The 20,357-nt window shown below is 29.1% G+C and overlaps 1 protein-coding gene across 2 annotated transcripts in view; it reads left to right on the forward strand.

Moving 5' to 3' along the window:
- LOC100214287 (coiled-coil domain-containing protein 138) overlaps positions 1 to 20,357 on the forward strand; it is a 46,072-nt gene that overhangs the window by 16,523 nt on the left and 9,192 nt on the right. For both annotated transcript variants that reach the window (XR_010642100.1, XM_065811376.1), the window contains exon 10: positions 10,893 to 11,006. Coding sequence is in view for 1 of the 2 variants with exons in the window: in XM_065811376.1 (XP_065667448.1) it covers positions 10,893 to 11,006 (114 nt within the window). In the remaining variant the exon portion in view is untranslated. The remainder of the gene's footprint in view (positions 1 to 10,892; positions 11,007 to 20,357) is intronic.

A 20,357-nucleotide genomic window follows, 5' to 3' on the forward strand; every position in this document is an offset into this window, starting at 1 on the left:
GATAGGGCTCAAACCTACTCCACCTATAAATCATGTAATACCATTAAATAATTAATTGGCATTACAGTAGGGTAGTATACACAGTATTACAGTAGGGTAGTATACACAGTATTACAGTAGGGTAGTATAAACAGTATTACAGTAGGGTAGTATACACAGCATTACAGTAGGGTAGTATGCACAGTATTACAGTAGGGTAGTATACACAGCATTACAGTAGGGTATTCAAGCAACAATTTTAGCAACAAAAGGAGCTATTTTAATAGTACCAGCATTTACAAATTGTAAAAATCAAACGGCAGTAAAAGACATTGATTTATCTTGTCAAATATTCTTGTTTGAGAATCAATATAGGAAGATATATTGAATATTTAAAAAAAGATCAACTATTAACATCAACTATACCTGTAAGCCAGGTTGATTTACTTGACAATACAATGATTTCAATAGTTGGACTTCAATAAATTTAAATAAAAGTTTAGTACAGAAATAAAAAATATGTAATGATAAAATGTTTTTTTTTGCAAACTCGATAGTGCAAAATATTATTTTGAACAATTTGAAAAATCCAAATTTCTCTTCAAAGCAGGAGTATAGGGCCAAGGGTTGAACCTTAAGAAACCTCTGAAGTTACAGAATATAAAGAAGAGGGCTGTCCATTGAGGACAACTTTTGTAATATGATTGAAAAAAAAAGATTCAATAATCTTAAAGGTGTCACCAGATACACCGCAAGAAGAAAGCTTACGGAGAAGACCAACACGCCAAACTTTATCAAAAGCTTTAGAAATATCAAGAGCAATGGCCTTAACCTCTCTACCTTTATCTAATGCACAATAAAACCTATCTAATGCACAATAAAATCGGTTATTACTGTTAGGAAATCAGTTGTAGAACGAGAAGATTGAAATCCATATTGATGATCAGAAAGTAAGTTATTAGATTCAAGATGAGAGATTAACTGATTCAAAAACCTTGCTTATGATAAAAAGAAGACTAATGGTAAACAGTAGTTATACCAATCAGATCGCTCTCCAGAATTTTTGAAAATCGGGATAACAGGTGCTGCTTTCCAGCAGGTTGGAAAGCAGACTCTGATAAGCACTTGTTGAATTGTTTTGAAAGTATAGACGACAGCTCCGGAGAACACCTCTGCAAGACTGTAACAGGTATGTTGTCCGGACCACAAGTTGTAGAAGAGTCTAAGCAGGAAATCACTTTAGATACAGAAGCTGGAGTGATACGAATGTCAAGCAATGGATCAACCTAATTGACGGTAAAATCAGGTAGAATGCAACTAGTAGAATCAAGAAATGATATTGATGAAAAGTTCTTAGCAAACAGTTCAGCTTTGTCTTTAGGAGAGGTGACAAAGTCTGAACCATACAAGAAAGGTGGATTAATAGATTTGCTCTTATTATTGGTATTAATAAAGATTTTCCAGAAGTCATGAGAGCCTAATTTTTGTGATGAAATACGAGATTTTATGACCTGAGAATAGCGGGCTTTGGCCTTAAACAAAACCTCTTTACATTTTTTCTAGCAGTAATAAACATTCGTCTGTTTTCTGGAGAATTGTTTTGCTGATAGATATGGAAGTAACGGTTTTGGTTAGAAATTGCAGCACAATGTGAGGAAAACCATGGAGAAGAGTAAGGCTTGATCTGGAATCGTCGAGAAGGAATAAAAGATTCCATGCCAGCCTGAATCCACTAAGTTATGTAAGAAACACATTTGTCAGCAGGAAGAAGAAAGATTTCTACCCAAGGACCATCACAAAGAAAATCACGGAAAGAGTCCCAGCCAGCTTTAAGGTAGTTGTAAGAGGTACGATGATAGGGGGATTCTGATGATGAAGAAAAAAGAAATAATAGTTTTAAAGAGATCGAACTGTGATCAGAAGCACCTAAGGGTGAATGTGGAGAGACTGAGCACTGACTAGGATAAGAAACAAGACATAAGTCAAGTAAAGAAGGTAAATGATTCAGTTTCTTTGGAAAGCAATTTGGAAATTTAACTATTTGAGTTAGGGATTGAGAAAGGCAAAAGTTGTGGGCTTTAATGCCTGCAGAGTCACCGACACTAGAGCCAAGCCATTCTGTGTGATGTGCATTAAAGTAACCAACAACAACGATATTGGCTGATGGATGAAGTGAGAGGGCTTGATCAATATTATCAGAAATAACATCAAAAAGGGTGCAGTCTTGAGATGAAGGAGAGCGATATAAAACAAAGAAAATGGCGATAGAGTGAAGTGGTGCTAAATGAAAGCACATAAAAGAATAGTCTGTGGATTCAAACCTAGTTTCCTTACAAATGGGTGAATTCTTACGAATGTAAATGCCCAGGCCAAGCATGTGACTATTGGAGTCTTAAAGAATTAAAGGAAGATAAACATCAACACTAAGATCACAAGATAAGACAGCTAAGCTCAAATTAGTCTTACAAAGAGCAAGTTGGTGATAATGGAATAAGTTGCCTTATCATAAAAACAGAGACTTAAGCAAAACCCATGCATTGAGTCAAGAAGATCCAGCATTCAACATCCTAAACTGGAAGCAATGTATTAAAAATACATCTTTGCCAGCCTAATAGATAAAGAAGGGGTGCGAGGCTGGTCTACAGATAGAATCTGTTTAGCCCTTAAGTCTTTGCCAAGGAGGTCTTCTAAAAGACATTAGCCGATTGCATTTAACATCTGCCCAAGATGAGTATTTTTACAAAGACACTATCTCAAGTCTTTACTCAACCAAGAGCCCTAAGGCAAGGGTGCTTTAAGAGTATTTGTTAACTTCTCCTAGCCTTTGCCTAAACAGTGTATCCTACAACGCAGCAGGACATGAAGCAGATTGTACTTGGTTACATGTTACCAGTAGCAGGATAACCTGACCTGACAAGTTTAAATTGCTTCATTATCAAACAAAGATGTATTTGGCTTAGGTATAAAATTTGTATCATTTTTGTCAGCAGTTGCTGTGTTGTCACTATTATATCCAATATTGATCGAAGACCAACTACACTTGTAAAAAAAAAAAGCTGCTTCTGGGGCAATTACTCTCAGTTTATTTAAACTATTATTATTAAACTTGACACCATTTTCAGAAAATGATTAATTTCTTTTAGGATATTTGATCTTTTCTCTCTTTCTCCCTTTTTTGTAAAACTCCTAAAACTTCTAAATTCTCTAAAACTCTTTTTTGTAAAAAAAAAAAATGGAGTTGATTTTTCATTAGTTGTTTGAAATTAACTTTTTGTAGCATTGTTGATTCTGCTTTTTTGATAGATCTGATCCACACACAAAGTTTGCTGGTTACTGCAACTTTATTTTCTTGAATTCTAACACGTTTTTAGTTTAAATAGAAAAGCTGCTACATGACTATATATATGAAGATATAGCATTTTTGGAAGATCAGAAAAATACTAGAAAACAGTTAATGAGCAGACATATAGATAAAGAACTTGAAGCAAAGATTGCATGTAGACAAGAAAGATACTGTAGGTATACAGATTATAAGAAAAAATATAGAGGCCTATGGAGATGCCCAATATCATAATGGGGACAACTACTATTACTTAGATTTAGAAGATTTAGAACCCTCAATTAAAAATACTAAATGGAAATTATTCAAATGAGATAAAATCTATATCTGAACCAGGTAATTTTTATCATGAAAAAGCTAAATTGTATATTTTACATGCGTTTTGTATATTACTGTATAGAATATGAATGTACTTTTTCATTTTCATTTTCTGTTAATATTATTGTAGATCTTTCAAATCTGGCATTGATGGTAGGTAATACTAATTACAAATCCGATGAGGATGAATATCAACAAAAAACATCAAATGACGCTAAATAAAAGAAAATTAACGATTTACCACTTATACTTCGATCTGATTCATTCCTTGTCAATAAAGAAATTGCTTGAGATGGCCTGATTGCAGCTACAACTTCTCTCAGTGTAAGGACTGGTTTAAGCTACAGATCAAACAACATTTATAACCAGTATTATGAACTACCGAGGAGTATGAAAAAAATTAAGATAAATAGAGTAATGAAAAATTAATATAACAGAATCCAACAAACAGTTACAAGAGATAGAATTGCTGTGACTGTTACTAGTCCTGAATTGCAACACAAGGACAATTTCTCTTAGAGATTGTTCGAAGTGACACAGGTAAAGCATCTGATCAGACTTTAGTAATTCCAAATTTATTAGAATATTTCTAAATTTCAGACCAAGTATTTGCTGTGTGTTTTGATACTACAGCAACCAACGCTGGGAGAAAGAGAATGCAATTATTATATTGACAAGAATATTTGAGGAACCTTTATTGTGGCTTCTATAACGGCACCTCATACATAAAATACATATTAAATATGTTTACAAATCAATAACTGGAGATAACACCGAGGGGCCACAAAAGACCCTTCACTCCAACTTTAAGGAGCAATGGGAAAATTTTATCCCATTTTTATCTAGTTGTGGTGCCTCTTAGTTTAAAAAAGTTTGACGAGAATACTCTCATAATTGGTTCTGGAATTCATCAGATGTACTTGGAGGCGAAGGCATATATTAAATTTTTTCTGGAAATTGAGATTTTCTTTCAAGTTGATTATAGGAATCTTGCGGAATACTTAGCATTCTATATTATTATTCAGTCTGACAAGCTAAAGAACTTTAGAATTCATCAACCAGGTGCCTGTCATGAAGCTAGATTCATGGCAGGTGCATTACATCACGTAACTTTAGAATAGACATTGCCAGTTATAATTTACTTAAATCAAGACCAACAGATTCTAATTTGTAATGAATTTGACTCATTAGAGATTAGAATCTAGAGTTTGTCTAATGATTGTTATATTTTAAGCTCCAAATTTTTTTAAATCCAGTCTTGCTGAGCATTCAATATTGAATGATTTCAATTCATTCAAAGTAGAAAAAATCATATAAGAGGAAAGGGATATTGATAAAGAAAGCGAATTTTAAAAAACTGATGTTCGAGGAAAAAAACTAGACAAACAAGAATTTTTGGAGCACTTAGTTACTCTTAGTTAAAAATGAGACCATTATATTATGTCTCAGTAAAAGAATGAGACTTAATATGATGATTAGGAAAATGATTTTTGGTTGATGGCAGTGCCCATTATAGAATTTATAGAAAAGAGAAAGAGAAGCAACATTACAACGATGTGATATTAGTTAAAGGTTTGCTGCAAGAGTAAGTCCAACTATGTTTACAATGCATTTTTGCACCTTGTTCAAGAGAGAAAGAGCAAAAAAGCGTATCCAACAAGGCAACAGGACATGTTACCAGTAGCAGGATAACCTGACTATATATATATATATATATATATATATATATATATATATATATATATATATATATATATATATATATATATATATATATATATATATATATATATATATAAAAAATAAAAGTGACATATTGTTTTCATTAAAATATTCTTTTTCTCTACCTTCAGTTTTACAAAACAAAATTAAACATCTTCTTTAACAATACTAATATACACGTTGTGAACATGTCCATGGACAAAAAAAATGCATCAAGAAACTTATATTCCTTCATATTCTTATTTGTGTATTGGCTTTATGAGATATGTGTATATATCACCTAACTGAATATCTGGCAAACATGATGATGTATCATCTTTCCAAGAAACTTCCATCAATGTGTATAGATCTGGAAGCTTCTGTCACTTTTTTTTATATTTGAACTTGTCAGTTTTATCTAAAGCCTCATAAGATTCTTTTCATCCATCCATATTTTTAATGTATAGAAGTTTTTAAAAAAATACCAAATATTTACTTCAACTAAAAATGCTAGAATTGTTTACTTTTGCTGTCAAAAACTTGCGCATTTGTTTTGCAAAAAAAAAACAAACAAGGAAAAAGGTATTTAACTTCTTTTTTTTTTGTAAATCAACCTAAAGCCAGCAAAAAATATTCTCAACTATTCTATAATTCTACTCAATAATTCTCCAACTAAAATAAATCCCTAGAAATTTTATTTATAGATAAATCAAAAATAAATAGCAAATAATAAAAATACTGATTTAATATTTCAATATCTTTTTCTTAACAATGATAAAACACTTTTGTTTTGACAAAAAAAAAAGTCTTCTACATGATAATCTATCTTAAAGTAAGTTTAAGTCAATTAATAAATCTCTTATTCTAACCTGTATTATATTTTATCTATGCAATAATCATCATATTATTGTTATAGAAATCTATAATGTGGCCTTTATTTTTTTCTTTCTTTTATTTTTAAATTTAATTCTGAAAATCTTTAAAATTTTAATCTAATATCTAGAGAAAAAAAAAGTTCAATCAATAAAGCTGATACAACATAACACATACAATACATTGAAAAAAAAAACTAAAAAAAAAAAGTGGTAATAGAATTATCGTTTCTTGACTAAATAAATATTTAATAAATATTTTTTTCTATTAAATTGTTTATAAAATAAAAAATTTAAAGCAAGTTTTGTAAATAAATTATACGCTAAACTTTGTTTAACAATCCTTGCATGGAGTTAATAATTTAAAAATACATATTAATACAAAATACATACTAATACAAAATGCATACTAATACAAAAAAACTATTTAGGCAAAAAAGACTTTAAACTCTTATCAGTGACAGATCCAGGAGAGGGGGTGTATGGGGGTATGCATCCCCCCAGAATCTGAAAGTCCTAAAATATTTTAGAAATAGAGGATCTTTTTTTTTAGCAGGCACAAATGTGATAGAAAGTACAAAAATATTTCAAAATCTCCTTTTTCCCCCAAAAAAAAAATATTCCTGGATCCTTCACTGATTCTTGCATATAATATAATCAGATAATATATAAAATAATATATTATCTGATTATATTATATACAAGAATCATAATATATATATATATATATATATATATATATATATATATATATATATATATATATATATATATATATATATATATATATATATATATATAAAATATCTATATCTATATATATATATATAAAATATATATATATCTATATATATATATATATATATATATATATATATATATATATATATATATATATATATATATATATATATATATATAAATATATATATATATATATATATATATATATATTATATATATGTATATGTATATATATATATATATGTGTATGTATATGTATATATATATATATATATATATATATATATATATATATATATATCTATATATATATATGTATATGTATACTTTCATGCCAACAAATAACATAGTCTTATTTTATTTTAACATTTATTAAAGTTTTTCATGTTAAACATACATAGAGTTCAAACTTAGAATAAAACTGAATAGGAAACTTACTGAAGTTGAAATATGTTTGCCTGTCTGAAACATTTTCCTCTCATTAATTCTTCTAATTTTAAGCATAACAAAAAAATAAATTGAATTTGTTTAACAAAATATAGCCTCTAATTGCTCTAAAAAATTTGCTTTATTAGTAACCAAAAATGTTCTGAAAAAATCTAAAATGAAAACTGTACTAAAAAAACTACTTTACCACTTATTTTTAACTTCTTAAAAATCTAAACAGATTAAGTATATTAGAAAACAAAAACCAACAACAAACAAATGTTTATTAAAACTACTGCTAATAATTATAAAACTAATCAAAGAACAACAACAATACTATTAAAAACTAAGAAAGAGTAATCAGCTCTAACTTGATAGCAAATCTTGCTTGTGATCTTTCGCACGAAAACTTTAAATAATGTGTTTAGTTCAGAAAAGACTAGGAACTACTTAAAAATGACAAATGATAGCATTTAACATTGAACATTACCTTTAGTATTAATATTTAGATAATGTATAATATGTATAATACTACAAAATTTGTTTATTTTTTGAATGTCTTTACTTATGTAAAGAAATTTAAAGTTTTAATTTATAATAAATACACAACATATCTTTGAAAAACATCTTTTTTTGAATTTAAAAAATAAATGTTAAAAATGCATTATATTCTGATAAATTATTTATTAATTGCCTCAGAGCTGTAGCAGTTTGTTAGTTATTGTTATTTACCAGTTTGTGTTTTTATATTTTAAAGAAAAAAAGAAAAAAAAAGAAAAAGCAGCTGTAATGCATAGAGTGGCAAAGTTATTAGTTACATTAGTGAAAATTATCATATTAACGACTGTATGCTATTTTAAAAAACTAATTAAACCATTCCTTCTGACATAATCAGCTAGGCCTGGTTCACTAGACTGACTTAAACTCTGTATGAGCTTAATATCAACTTTATTTTGGCAATTCTTGATCCTAGAACATAATTTTAAAAAATTTTCTGCTTGCCAATTACTGTAGGCAAGACATTTCAAAATTCTTCAAAAACTTTTGGTAGGGCGACATTCTGTCAAGTTTGCATCCAGTTTCTTAAGATATTGAACTTTTTCCTTGTTTAGCTATGCAGTGGCTGTTTTTGCATTCAGTGAGACTATGCTGAATTGGATCAGAATATGCACCATCTGAATGAAACTTATCAATTAATGGAATCACTTAATGCATTTGTTTAAACAGGTTTCTAGATATATAGCTAGTCCACTAAGCACTGAGTTTGAGGTTTTTAATGTTTGCCTTTATTTTTAAACCTGCTCTCCTCTTTTTGGACTCTTTAGTACCCAGATTTACCCTCACTACACTTAATTATGATGTAGATGGTACTTTTAGGTGTATTTTTGATTTTAGGTGTCAAGTGTTCGTTAATGAACTTTTTATCAACATGATTATAATTAATATAGAGTTCATACCCACATTTTCTAATATCTTGTTTTGAGTTTAATTTATCAAATGTTCTATAAAAAACGAAAATGAATAAATTCTTAAAAAATCAGTGCAAAAATACATTCTAAAATATTTTCCCTCTTGTTTACCTTAATTTTCAGTTAACCATATCCGCTTCTTGCACATTATTATTACTTTTTTTCCATTTCACAATTTATTTTACAAAATGTTTTTTTCATTTTTCTAGTGATGTATGGTCTTCCATATTTTCTACCTCTTGGACTATGTAGAGATATTTCATGTTTAACTTTGATTCCATTTACTGTCATCACAGAAACATTAACTAATTTTGGCACTTTGTATTTTGGGATTTGCTTGAGCGTTTAAAACATTTCTGAATTTTTTTTCTCAATCTCAATTTTAGCCACCAAAGTTTAAATTTTTCCAATGCATTGCATTTAAATTTTACTTTATTTGATATTTAATATTGTTTTTTCTTTATATATTTAAATAGCAAAGGGAAATCAGGTAACATCTTTAAGATTATTGAATCCTTTCTTACCAATCTTAGTATTAAAGTTGTCCTCGATGGACAGCACTCTTCTTCATATCTTGTAACTTTAGAGGTTCCTCAAGGTTCTATCCTTGGCCCTATACTCTTTTTAATTTATATTAACGATCTTCCAGATATTCTCACGTCTAAGGTGGCATTGTTCGTTGATGATACTACTATTTATTTTTGTCTTGATAAGAAGCTAACATTCTCTGATTGCTTGGAGGGGGCATTTGAGCTGAAAGAGGATCTCACTTCTGCTGCAGCATGGGGCTCACAGTGGCTGTTGAACTTTAACTCAGATAAAACTTAATTTGTTCAGTTAATTGTTATCGCAATAATCTAGATCTTCCTATATTTATGAACGGTTATGTACTTGCTGAGTCATCCACCCTTTATCTCCTAGGATTAACTTCCGATCTTTCTTGGAAACCATATATTAAATTGATTGCAAAATTAGCATCTGCTAAGGTTGCATCTCTTTATTGTGCTTGCCACTTTCTTACTCTGGATTCTATTCTTTATCTCTATAAGTCTCAAATTCGTCCTTGCATGGAATACTGTTGTTATATCTGGGACAAACCTTTGACTGATGCTTTTTCTCTTTTAGACAAGGTGAAAAAGCGCATTGTAAACATAGTTGGACCTGCTCTTGCAGCTAACCATACATCATAGTACCATCTACATCATAATTAAGTGTAGTGAGGGTAAGTCTGGGTACTAAAGACTCCAACCATTATCACATCATTGTAATGTTGCTTCTCTTTCTCTTTTCTATAAATACTATAATGGGCATTGCTCTAAAGAGCTAGCGTCTATCGTTATCCTTTTACTGTGACTGTTCCTAAGTGCTCCAAAAGTTCTTATTTATCCAGTTTTTTTCCTCGAACATCAGTTCTTTGGAATTCGCTTCCTTTGTCTTATTTTCCTGTTTCATATAATTTGCAATATTTTAAGTTGTCTGTCAATCGTTATCTTACTCTATAAACTTCATCTTTTCTCTTCCAGTAACTTCCAACTCTAGTGGTTACTTGCAGCCTTTTTTGGAAGTAAATATGTTTAAAATAAACTTATAAATAATATAGCAAAAGTTCACAACAATGATTGGGTGTAAACTAAATAGAATATTGTAAATAAATAAAATATTATATTATTATGTTTGTTTAAATTGCATTCATTGTAATTTGCACATTTTTCCATATTCTAACTTATCAATGCTAAAAATTGATGACATAATAAATAGTACAGAAATAATAGCAGCAGTAAAGTGTTATCAATATATAAATGTTACAAAATGTTGTGTTAGAAATAAATTTATTCATTTAAAATCAATATATATTTGCAGTTGTAGTAAAAACTGTAGTTAATGATATGACCATTCACTGTATGCAGTGCATAACTTTTTATGTTTTAAGAGTAAACTTTATGATAAGTACTATGTTATAAGTATAAACTTTTTAAATCCTTAAGTTTATAGACTTTTTGTATATCATAGAATTTGTACTGATGAATTTAAAATTTTTTTTAGGTACTTGTAACCTTTCCAGCTCTTATTGAACATATATCTCAACAAGAGGAACTTTTTATTCTTCAGTTTATATATTGGTCTCTAATTTATTCTTATCTCACAAAAAGTTCGCAGGTATGGTTATTACTATTCACATTTTTATATAAATATATAGTTTAATAAATTTTTAAATACAAAATTTATTAAAAGTTATTTGACATAGATATTTAATTTTTTATTCATTGAATCTTTTGCAAAAATCACTAAGTTTACTTGTGCTTTGTGAAAATAATTTAAATTTGTCTGTTTCATCTTTGGATCTTCGACTGTTTCATCTTCAGATCTTAGTGTTCATGGCTGTTAACTTTTGATTCTTAAAGATTCAAATAGTCACAATCTTGGTCTGGGCATATACTAACATCAATTTACCTATTTGTTATGAAATCATATTTGAATCTTTTAGTTATTCTTTTATGTTCTTTTGTTTAGCACTTTTTCACTCAATCACCTTTCTCTTTGTTCTTTATTGTTCTTGTTTTTCTTTAGATTGCACTCATTTAGATTTTGCTTCTAATGAACCAATATTGTTGTTATTGGTCCTTTTAAAGCTCATCACTCTCTTGTACAACTGACCTTGCTAGCTATAAAGCCAAAATTTCCTTTTCAATCTCTTTCTCAAATAAATTGCTCATTTTTCAAACATCTCCCAGCACTTACCTTTACTCCTCAATTCTGGTTTTTCTAATGAAGCCCCTTTTTTTTAAACAAGATCCAAAACTGCATTGTAAATGTTGTTAGACCTGTTCTGTCAAGCTTGTGCTTCTGTCTGATCTTCATAGAGTTGCATTCCTTTTTATTTTCTACAAATAATACCATGGTATGCTCAACTGAGGTATCATCCCTTGTTCCATCAATCAAAACTCAATCTTGGGTCACCTGTTTTTCATGGTTAAAAAAACTTTCTATTTGCTTTTTTCCTTTTGGTACTTGAAAATTCTCTTGTGTCTTTATTTTTTTCTGGCTCATACAGCCTACAGTTTTTTTGTGTTCTGTTAATTGCTTTCTTACATTTTAACTTTGTGTTCTTTTAATTGTTTTTTACTTTTCAATTTTGTGTTCTGTTAATTACTTTTTTACTTATTAACTCTCTTCTTTATTTTCTATAATTCTATAATTTTTAAATTAACAATCAAAAATATAATCTGAAGCAAAATGAGAATTAAATAAATAATATTAATAAGAAAATAAGAGATATTTTCTTAAATAGAATTTTGGGTCTCTTCACAAACTTTTTTAGTTTTACTCCATTTTTATGGAAAATCTGATTAAAAGTTTAGTCAGTACATTTTATAAAATAAACAGCACTAGTCGTGGACTTAATCATGGTACTAATGTTTTTTTTTAATGTTCTGAAGCACAATTTGAATTTGGGAGGCAATTAACATTAAAAAAAAAAAAATTAAATGAATTTAGAAAAGTTTATTATTTTGGCCCAATTTAGCATAATGTCACTACTTTGGGACAGTTTTACACTAGCTTAGAGAACATAAAGTAGATTTCGTTGAAAAACACTGCAACATGTCCTATCGAAAAATATTGGGCTCTTGTCAAAAGAAAACTAAGGTTTAATGTGAAAGAAGCCAAAAACATTAAAATCTTCAAAAATGAATGGATTAGAGCTACCAAGAAAGTCCAGCTGAAGACTGTGCAAAAGCTGATGTCAAGTGTAAAACGCAAAGTGTGTGCATTTTCACGTACAAAACTTCACAAACTTTCTTAAGTAAAATTTAGGAATATCAATATATGTACTTTGAAAATATATATAACATTCAATATCAAAATACAATAGTTAAATTAATATCTTTTACAGGCGCGGATCCAGGAATTTTTAACTGTGTGGCCAAATCTGGGTTCGGGACTAATGCAAAGAGCTTTTTTTGAAAGAGGGGGGGGGGGGGGAAAGAGGGGAGCACTTTTTCGACATTTGCCAACTAGACGAATTCTTTAAATTTCCAGACTTCAAAATGTCGAAATCTTCTAACTGTATTTAAAATTGCTGAATTCAATGCCATTATAGAAAGTGGGAAAGAAGAGGTAACACCACCCCTATTCGGGAGTGGAAATACTTTTCATTTTGTTTTTTCTATGGGAAGTTAAAAATTAATTCTACGGATGCCGTATGTATCATTTCTTTAATACGTCGTTAAATTTTTTTTTTAGAAATAAATCCTTTCTAAATTTACGGTTCAACCCACTAAAAGATATAAATTCTTCACTCATTAAAAATCGCAAATTTTGAAGACTACCAACAATGACATTTATCATTATTATTTAGTCGCTATGTTTTAGTACGTCGTTCAGCGAAGACTGATTTATTGGTTTTCTTCTTTACTTACCACCCTAGATTTAAAAAGTTGTCAGAGCAATAAACAATAAGTATAACAAATTTCAAGAATGTGTCTAAAAACATTTGATTTCTCTAAGATGATTCGTTTCCGACAAATTTTTATATAACGACATAAGGACAGGCGTGAAAGAATAACAGGCGTAAAGATTATTATACTTATTGTAATAATGTTCAAATTTACAAAATACAATAAATTACTTATAAAAGACAAAAATAATATCATTTTATTTTAATCTTACTCAGTAGAAATAATTTTCTGCTGGAATATAAGCAAAGTTGATTTTGATATCTCTTGTTAGAAATCAAGAAAAAAATCTTGGTAAAAGTTACTTTTCATGGTTTTTAGTTATTTATTTATTGAAAATTATTCAAAATGTTGCCTTGGCTATTTAGTTCATAAATTAGACATAATACTTGTCTAATTCACTTAACGAAGTGCACCAACGAGAAGGTAAGCCATAGGACTTTGCACTCCATCAGTAAACTGTCGTATTGCCTAAGGTTAGCCCTCCATTTCTGGATTCTTTCCTTTTCTTGATAGGCAATTTGAGTAAAGTAATAGTAATGTCGCCTAAGGTTAGCCCTCCATTTCTGGATTCTTTCCTTTTCTTGATAGGCAATTTAAGTAAAGTATTAGTAATGTCGCCTAAGGTTAGCCCTCCATTTCTGGATTCTTTCCTTTTCTTGATAGGCAATTTGAGTAAAGTAATAATAATGTCGCCTAAGGTTAGCCCTCCATTTCTGGATTCTTTCCTTTTCTTGATAGGCAATTTAAGTAAAGTATTAGTAATGTCGCCTAAGGTTAGCCCTCCATTTCTGGATTCTTTCCTTTTCTTGATAGGCAATTTGAGTAAAGTAATAATAATGTCGCCTAAGGTTAGCCCTCCATTTCTGGATTCTTTCCTTTTCTTGATAGGCAATTTAAGTAAAGTATTAGTAATGTCGCCTAAGGTTAGCCCTCCATTTCTGGATTCTTTCCTTTTCTTGGTAGGCAATTTAAGTAAAATACTAGTAATGTAGCCTAAGGTTAGCCCTCCATTTCTGGATTCTTTTTTTTTATAGGCAGTTATGCACAAATTTTTTGATAACATTTTATAGTTTTTTTTCCTTTTTTAACATTTTAATATAATAATATAAAATACAATATATACAGAATATAATACAACAAATAAAATAATAACTAAAAAAGATTTCACCTGAAAATGCTTTCAACATTAGGAATTAATAGAAGCAGAAAATGAAAATATTATTTTAGTAGTTTATATTAAAATATTTAAAACAATGAATAGTAAATTATTAATAAGAAACGATTTACAGATTATTTAAAAGACACTTATTAAATGATAGTTAAATCTTTTACTAAATACTTTTTACTAAATTTTTATTTGAATAACAATTCTAATTTTCTGTCTCCTTTTGATGCAAAAATTTCAATAACTCTGTTAATATCAGGAACTATTTCCTGATGAATAGACATTAAGGCAAGTCCATTCAATCTATTTTCTGACATAGTACTCCTAGTATAAGTTTTTATTCTTCTAAGAGTAGATATTGACCTTTCAGACTCACAAGTTGTAATTGGTATTGTAGCAAGTATATGAAAAGCCTCTAAAATGTTTGGAAAGCCTCTCATATCCATGAACTTTAATGTATCTAAAATAGTAGATGGTAATTCTGTCTTTTCTTTCCAAAATTCCTCCCATAACTCTAATTCAGCATGAATTGATGAGAAATGAGGAAGATCAGATTTATAAAAATTTAAAAACTTAAGGAACTTTTCCTTCCATGGACAAGATTTAATATATTGCTTTGTTAAATTAGCAGGAAGAGCACTAAGACCATTATAAACAATCATACTCTCAACATCAAACCTGTTTTCTAGTTCATTGAGAAGATGATTAACAAGAAGCAGTGTAATAGAAACTTTTAAATAATCAGATATAGTATCACATATTTGATTATCTCTATGCTTCTGAATACCACAAGTTCTAGGTTTTTTTTCCTCAATATCAAATGTTTTTGCCAATGCAAGAGCAATTTTATACCATTTGTTATGGTAAGCATCTGCATTTTTTTGTATTTCTTTTAAACGATTAGTCAAATTTTGTATTTCATCCACTTGCTGGGAAATATCAAAAGATTTAGTTTGAAGGGTGATCGTAATTCCGTAAAAGTAATCCATAAGCTGTTTAGTTAAAACTAAAGAAACTATAAAAGAAAAATTTGACAACAACTTCATAAAAGAAGACGCTTTTGAAGATGTTTCTTTATTGTACTCTTTTAAATTATTGTCTTCCATTTCTTCAAAAGCAGAAAAAACTGCAGAATAATTATCAAAAATCACATCAAGTCCACGAAGCTTTTGTATCCACCGAGTTCGACATGTGTCAATAAGTTTTGCTTGACCAGGAAGAAGGTATTTTTTTAAGCAATTGCTTCTTTTAGGAGATAAGTTAAAAAAATAAGATATGTCTTTAACTTGCTCAAGCAAATTTTTTACTTGCTGGATTTGACAACTTTTCCCAACAACTAAACTAAGTTTATGTGAGGCACAGTGAACAAATAATGCCTTAGAATTAACATCTTTTATAAGAGATGAAACACCTTTGTATTCACCTGCCATTGAAGCAGTTCCATCATAAGATTGACCTCTGCATCTTTGTATATCTAGGCCGAATTCTTTTAAAGTTTCAAGAATGTTGGTAGCTATGTTTAAACCACTTGTTCCTGTTTTGCATTCGAAAAAGCGTAAAAAAACTTCCTTTATATTACTGTTCAAGTCAACATAACGTATGACAATAGAAAGTTGTTCTAGCGTTGCACAGTCTGAAGCCTCGTCTGCCATAATAGAAAAGTACTTACTTTTTTTAATATTATTTATTAATATCTCTTCAATCGCATTTCCACAACACTCAATTAACTCGTTCTGAATGGTCTTCGAAATATATGTAGAATTTTTTGGGGCAGAGAGAAGATGCTCCTTTAGAATTGAATCACCTGCATCAACTCTAAAATTTAGAAGCTCAATAAAATTACCCAGCCCTGAAATTTTTGAAGATTCTCCAATTTCTCCTTGATATTTTCTATCATCTCTATGACCTCGTAGAGACATATCATTTCGACCCAAAAAGATTATAGTCTTGACAATTGATGCAAGCTTTTTTTTGTTTTCTTCTATACGCTGCTTCCTAGAAAAATCTAGAGAAACTTCAATAGGAAAAGTGTTATTTTTAACTCTAGATAAAAGCATATTATAACAATGCATGGACTTGATGTGCAATCCGTCAACAGTTTTCTCATGATCATTGAAAACTTTTATAGCATTACGCCAGGTATTAAATGGTTCTTTGAATAATTTACATAATGCATATTTGTTTGGTAAGCTTGCACCAAAAAGAGTACACGGAAGACAATATGCTCCATCTTTAATTTTAGAATAACAAAGCCAAGAAAAATCACTTAACCATTTTAGCAAGAATTTTCTTTTTCTGCTTTTACCTGTTAGGGGAAATTGGAAACATTTATCAGGAATCCAGACATTATTTATTAGAGATAACAGTTTGCTATCATTTGATCCTGATTTTAAATTTTCAACCTGTAGATGATATGAAGAAACATCATTGTTTGAATAAGATGCTACCTGATTTATAGTTAATAAACTAACATCAACAACCATGTTTTCATTAAGTGGAATATTTAAGTCAAGAGTGTTTTTATCACTGTTGTTGGCGTCTTTTGAGATAATCAATTCAGTTTTAACTGTTTTATCACAATCTCCAGACTTATCTAAATCTAAAGAGTTCTTAGAAACAGTAGGAAAAACTAATTTAGACTGGATTGCTTTTTGTATTTTATTATTTGTAGGTGGAAAACTAGACTTAGACATTTTTATCTTTTTGATATTAAGTAAACTTGCATCACTCAAAAAAACAGCTGGTCGTTTTTTTGAAAGATCTTTAATCAGTGGTACAAAATGATTTGGATTAAAACATAAAACACTTTTGTTTTTTATTTTATCTAAATTGCACCACAGAATGTTTATCGGACAACTTAATTTTTGGATACGAGGCTTTACAACTGTATTAAAAAAACAATGATACTTTTTAAAACCAATTTTAGGATAGATAGATTCAATAGGTTGCTTTATAACACTAGATAATGCTATTAGGCAAATGAAAGATGAAAATGTTTTATCAAAGCAATTTAAATATGCTTCTTTTAAAAGAAGTTCAGAAATCATATTATCATTAATCGTTGAAAAACTGTCAGAGCATTTAAATGAAACAGCGATAAAAAATAAATTAGCAAGCTGAGAATATTCAGAGCTATGTTGATTAAAATAACTCAAAAAATAATCATACCTTGTGTAAAAATATAAGTTTTCGAATAACTCAATTGATGTCAGTAACCTTAAAATTTTTGAAGTATGCTTACTGTCATTTAAAAGCAAAGAGACTGAGCTATAAAGACAATTTCCATCTTCAGTAGATCTGAGAAAAATAGTAAAATATACTGAAATGTAATAATAGGTATAAAATACTAAAATTTAATATAATATTATTAATAATATTGATAAAAAAAAAGATAAAGATTTAGTTTAACTAAAAGTTTTTTTTTCATAAAGAATTATAAGGTGACCATTTTTTTTACAATGAAAAGGAGGGAAAAAAATTTAAGATAAAAAAATTTAATTAAAAATAAAATATAGGGCTACACGAACGATGCAAGCGCATTATGAATAAATAAAATTAACCCTGGACAGACACAGTGGGGTCTTGAAAATATTTATTTTTGTATTTTGACAAAAAAATATAATTATTTATGATACTGTTTTGTATTTGCTATCTTAAATACAATATTTACAGCTTATGAAAATGATTGGGTGAAAAAAAGTTCGACGCGGCATCTTTGAATTCAGAGATTAACAGATTAGTTTTAAAATATCGAAAAGGAGGACAGAAAGGAGGACACTTATCGAGGGAGGACAGAATCTACAAAAGGAGGGCTGTCCTCCCTAAAGGAGGACGGTTGGTCACTTTAAGAATTAGAGTATATACTCTAACTCTTTAAGAAATAAAATATATCTATCACAGCCTAAAACTTTCTGTATGTTAGATGATCTAACATCCAACAACAACTTTTTTTGTTGTAACTAATTATTAAATCCTTTTAGATTTATACAGATTTATACTCATTGTAATTTGTTTCAAAATGAATTATTTATTAACCAAACAAATGACTTATGACATAGGTCATTTGTTTGGTTAATAAATAATTCATTTTGAAACAAATTACAATCATGGTAATGTGTTTCAAAGATTTATACAGATTTATTAATATTATACAAGATTTATACAGATTTATACTCATTGTAAAAATGAGTATAAATCTGTATAAATCTGGTAAAAGGATTTAACAATTAATGAATCAACAACAAAAGTTTTAATCTATTTGATTATAATCTATATTGATTTAATTTTGTTAGATGTTAGATGATCTAACATCCAGAATTTTAGGTCCATATTATGATATTATTTTCATTAAATAAAAAACTTAAAAAACTCAAAACAAACAAAACAATACCTTAATGATATATAACCAAGATTTCTTTTAATTAAGGGTACAAAATCCATCATATCTGTATTAACTTGGTTAGAATCCGGTATTCCCGGCTGCATTAAATTAATCTCTGAGAGCTCTTTAATGAGTCTATTTTTGTAATTTAATACATTAGGCCTATGCTTTGTTTCTATTGCACAAGCAACTAATTCTTCAGTTAAATATGAATTCATATTTTATTATATTTAAAATATTAAATAACTAAAGCCACGTTATCTTTGTTTCTGCAGAAGAAATAAGGAAAACGAATTAATGGTAATCTCATGGTAGCGAACAAAAAACCTTAATATGTAATCATATATTTAACAGAGTATCTTTCCAAATCGGACACGTTAAAACCAACTATGTGGCCAAGTTTTATTTTCACGGTTGAAAGATCAATATTTTAATATTTATTTGACAGCTTTTAATAATAGAATAATACCTCGGTAACGTATAATAGGGGCCATTGTGGCCACAGCAGGAATCTCTATAGCCAAATTCCGTAAATTACGGCAGACGCAAATAAATTTTTAGTGATAATTCTTCAACAAAACAACCAAAAACTAACTTGGCTACCGTTAAATTTAATCTCTATGGCCATAAACTGTTAAGGGTTATACACGTCGGTTAAAGTACGTCACGCAGAGTTTAAATAATGGTTTAACAAATAAGTAGCTCTCGTTCGCAGAGTTTTGAAAGTAAAATCATTTGCGCAAAGTTTCAAATTTTAACTTTAGCGTGACGTAATTTATTTTAAACTATTTAGACGAAAAAATATTTTGCACGTCTTTATAATATTTTCCTTAATATATTGCTAAAATATTTCTATATCTTATACCAAAAATTTTGAAAGACATTTAATTGATACTAAATAAATTTTCTAAGAAATTATTCTGACTTTAAACTATGTGGCCATGGCCACAATGGCCACCCCTTGGATCCGCGCCTGCTTTAAAATGTCCATGCAGATTTTTCTGGTACATGTCTTAGTTGATGTAGTGGCACTCCTTGCATGTTCTCCCTATTCAGTTGATGTATGTACTGATACCTCCGGCAGCCTTTTTTTTTCAGTATAAAGTCAGGCTGCTTACAAAAGTATACATTTTGAAAATTGCACATGCAAAAGTACATGATCCTTTTCACATATGAATAGAAAACTATTTTAATAAAAAATTGATAAAAGTATTGAGTGGTGCCGAATTTGATTCTATTGTGTTCATTTTTAGCCTAAAATATGTGAAAATTAGGATTTTGTAGGGAAATTATAAAAAGCAGTTTTTATTTAGTAGTGGTATAGTGATAGAGAGGTCTTTTAAGCAAGAGGTTCCGAGTTCGAACCCACACCATCCCTGGTTGTATGTTCAGCGATCTTAATTGCCAAGGTTTGTGTTTCAAAGTTAAACATTTAAGAAAAAAATACTTTCTTAGACTGCAGTAATCTCCTCAGCTTTAAGGAGGTGAGTTCAGTAAAAAAAATT

This window comes from Hydra vulgaris, chromosome 12 (assembly GCF_038396675.1).
Source record: "Hydra vulgaris chromosome 12, alternate assembly HydraT2T_AEP".
In the NCBI taxonomy this organism is placed as follows: Eukaryota; Metazoa; Cnidaria; class Hydrozoa; order Anthoathecata; family Hydridae; genus Hydra; species Hydra vulgaris.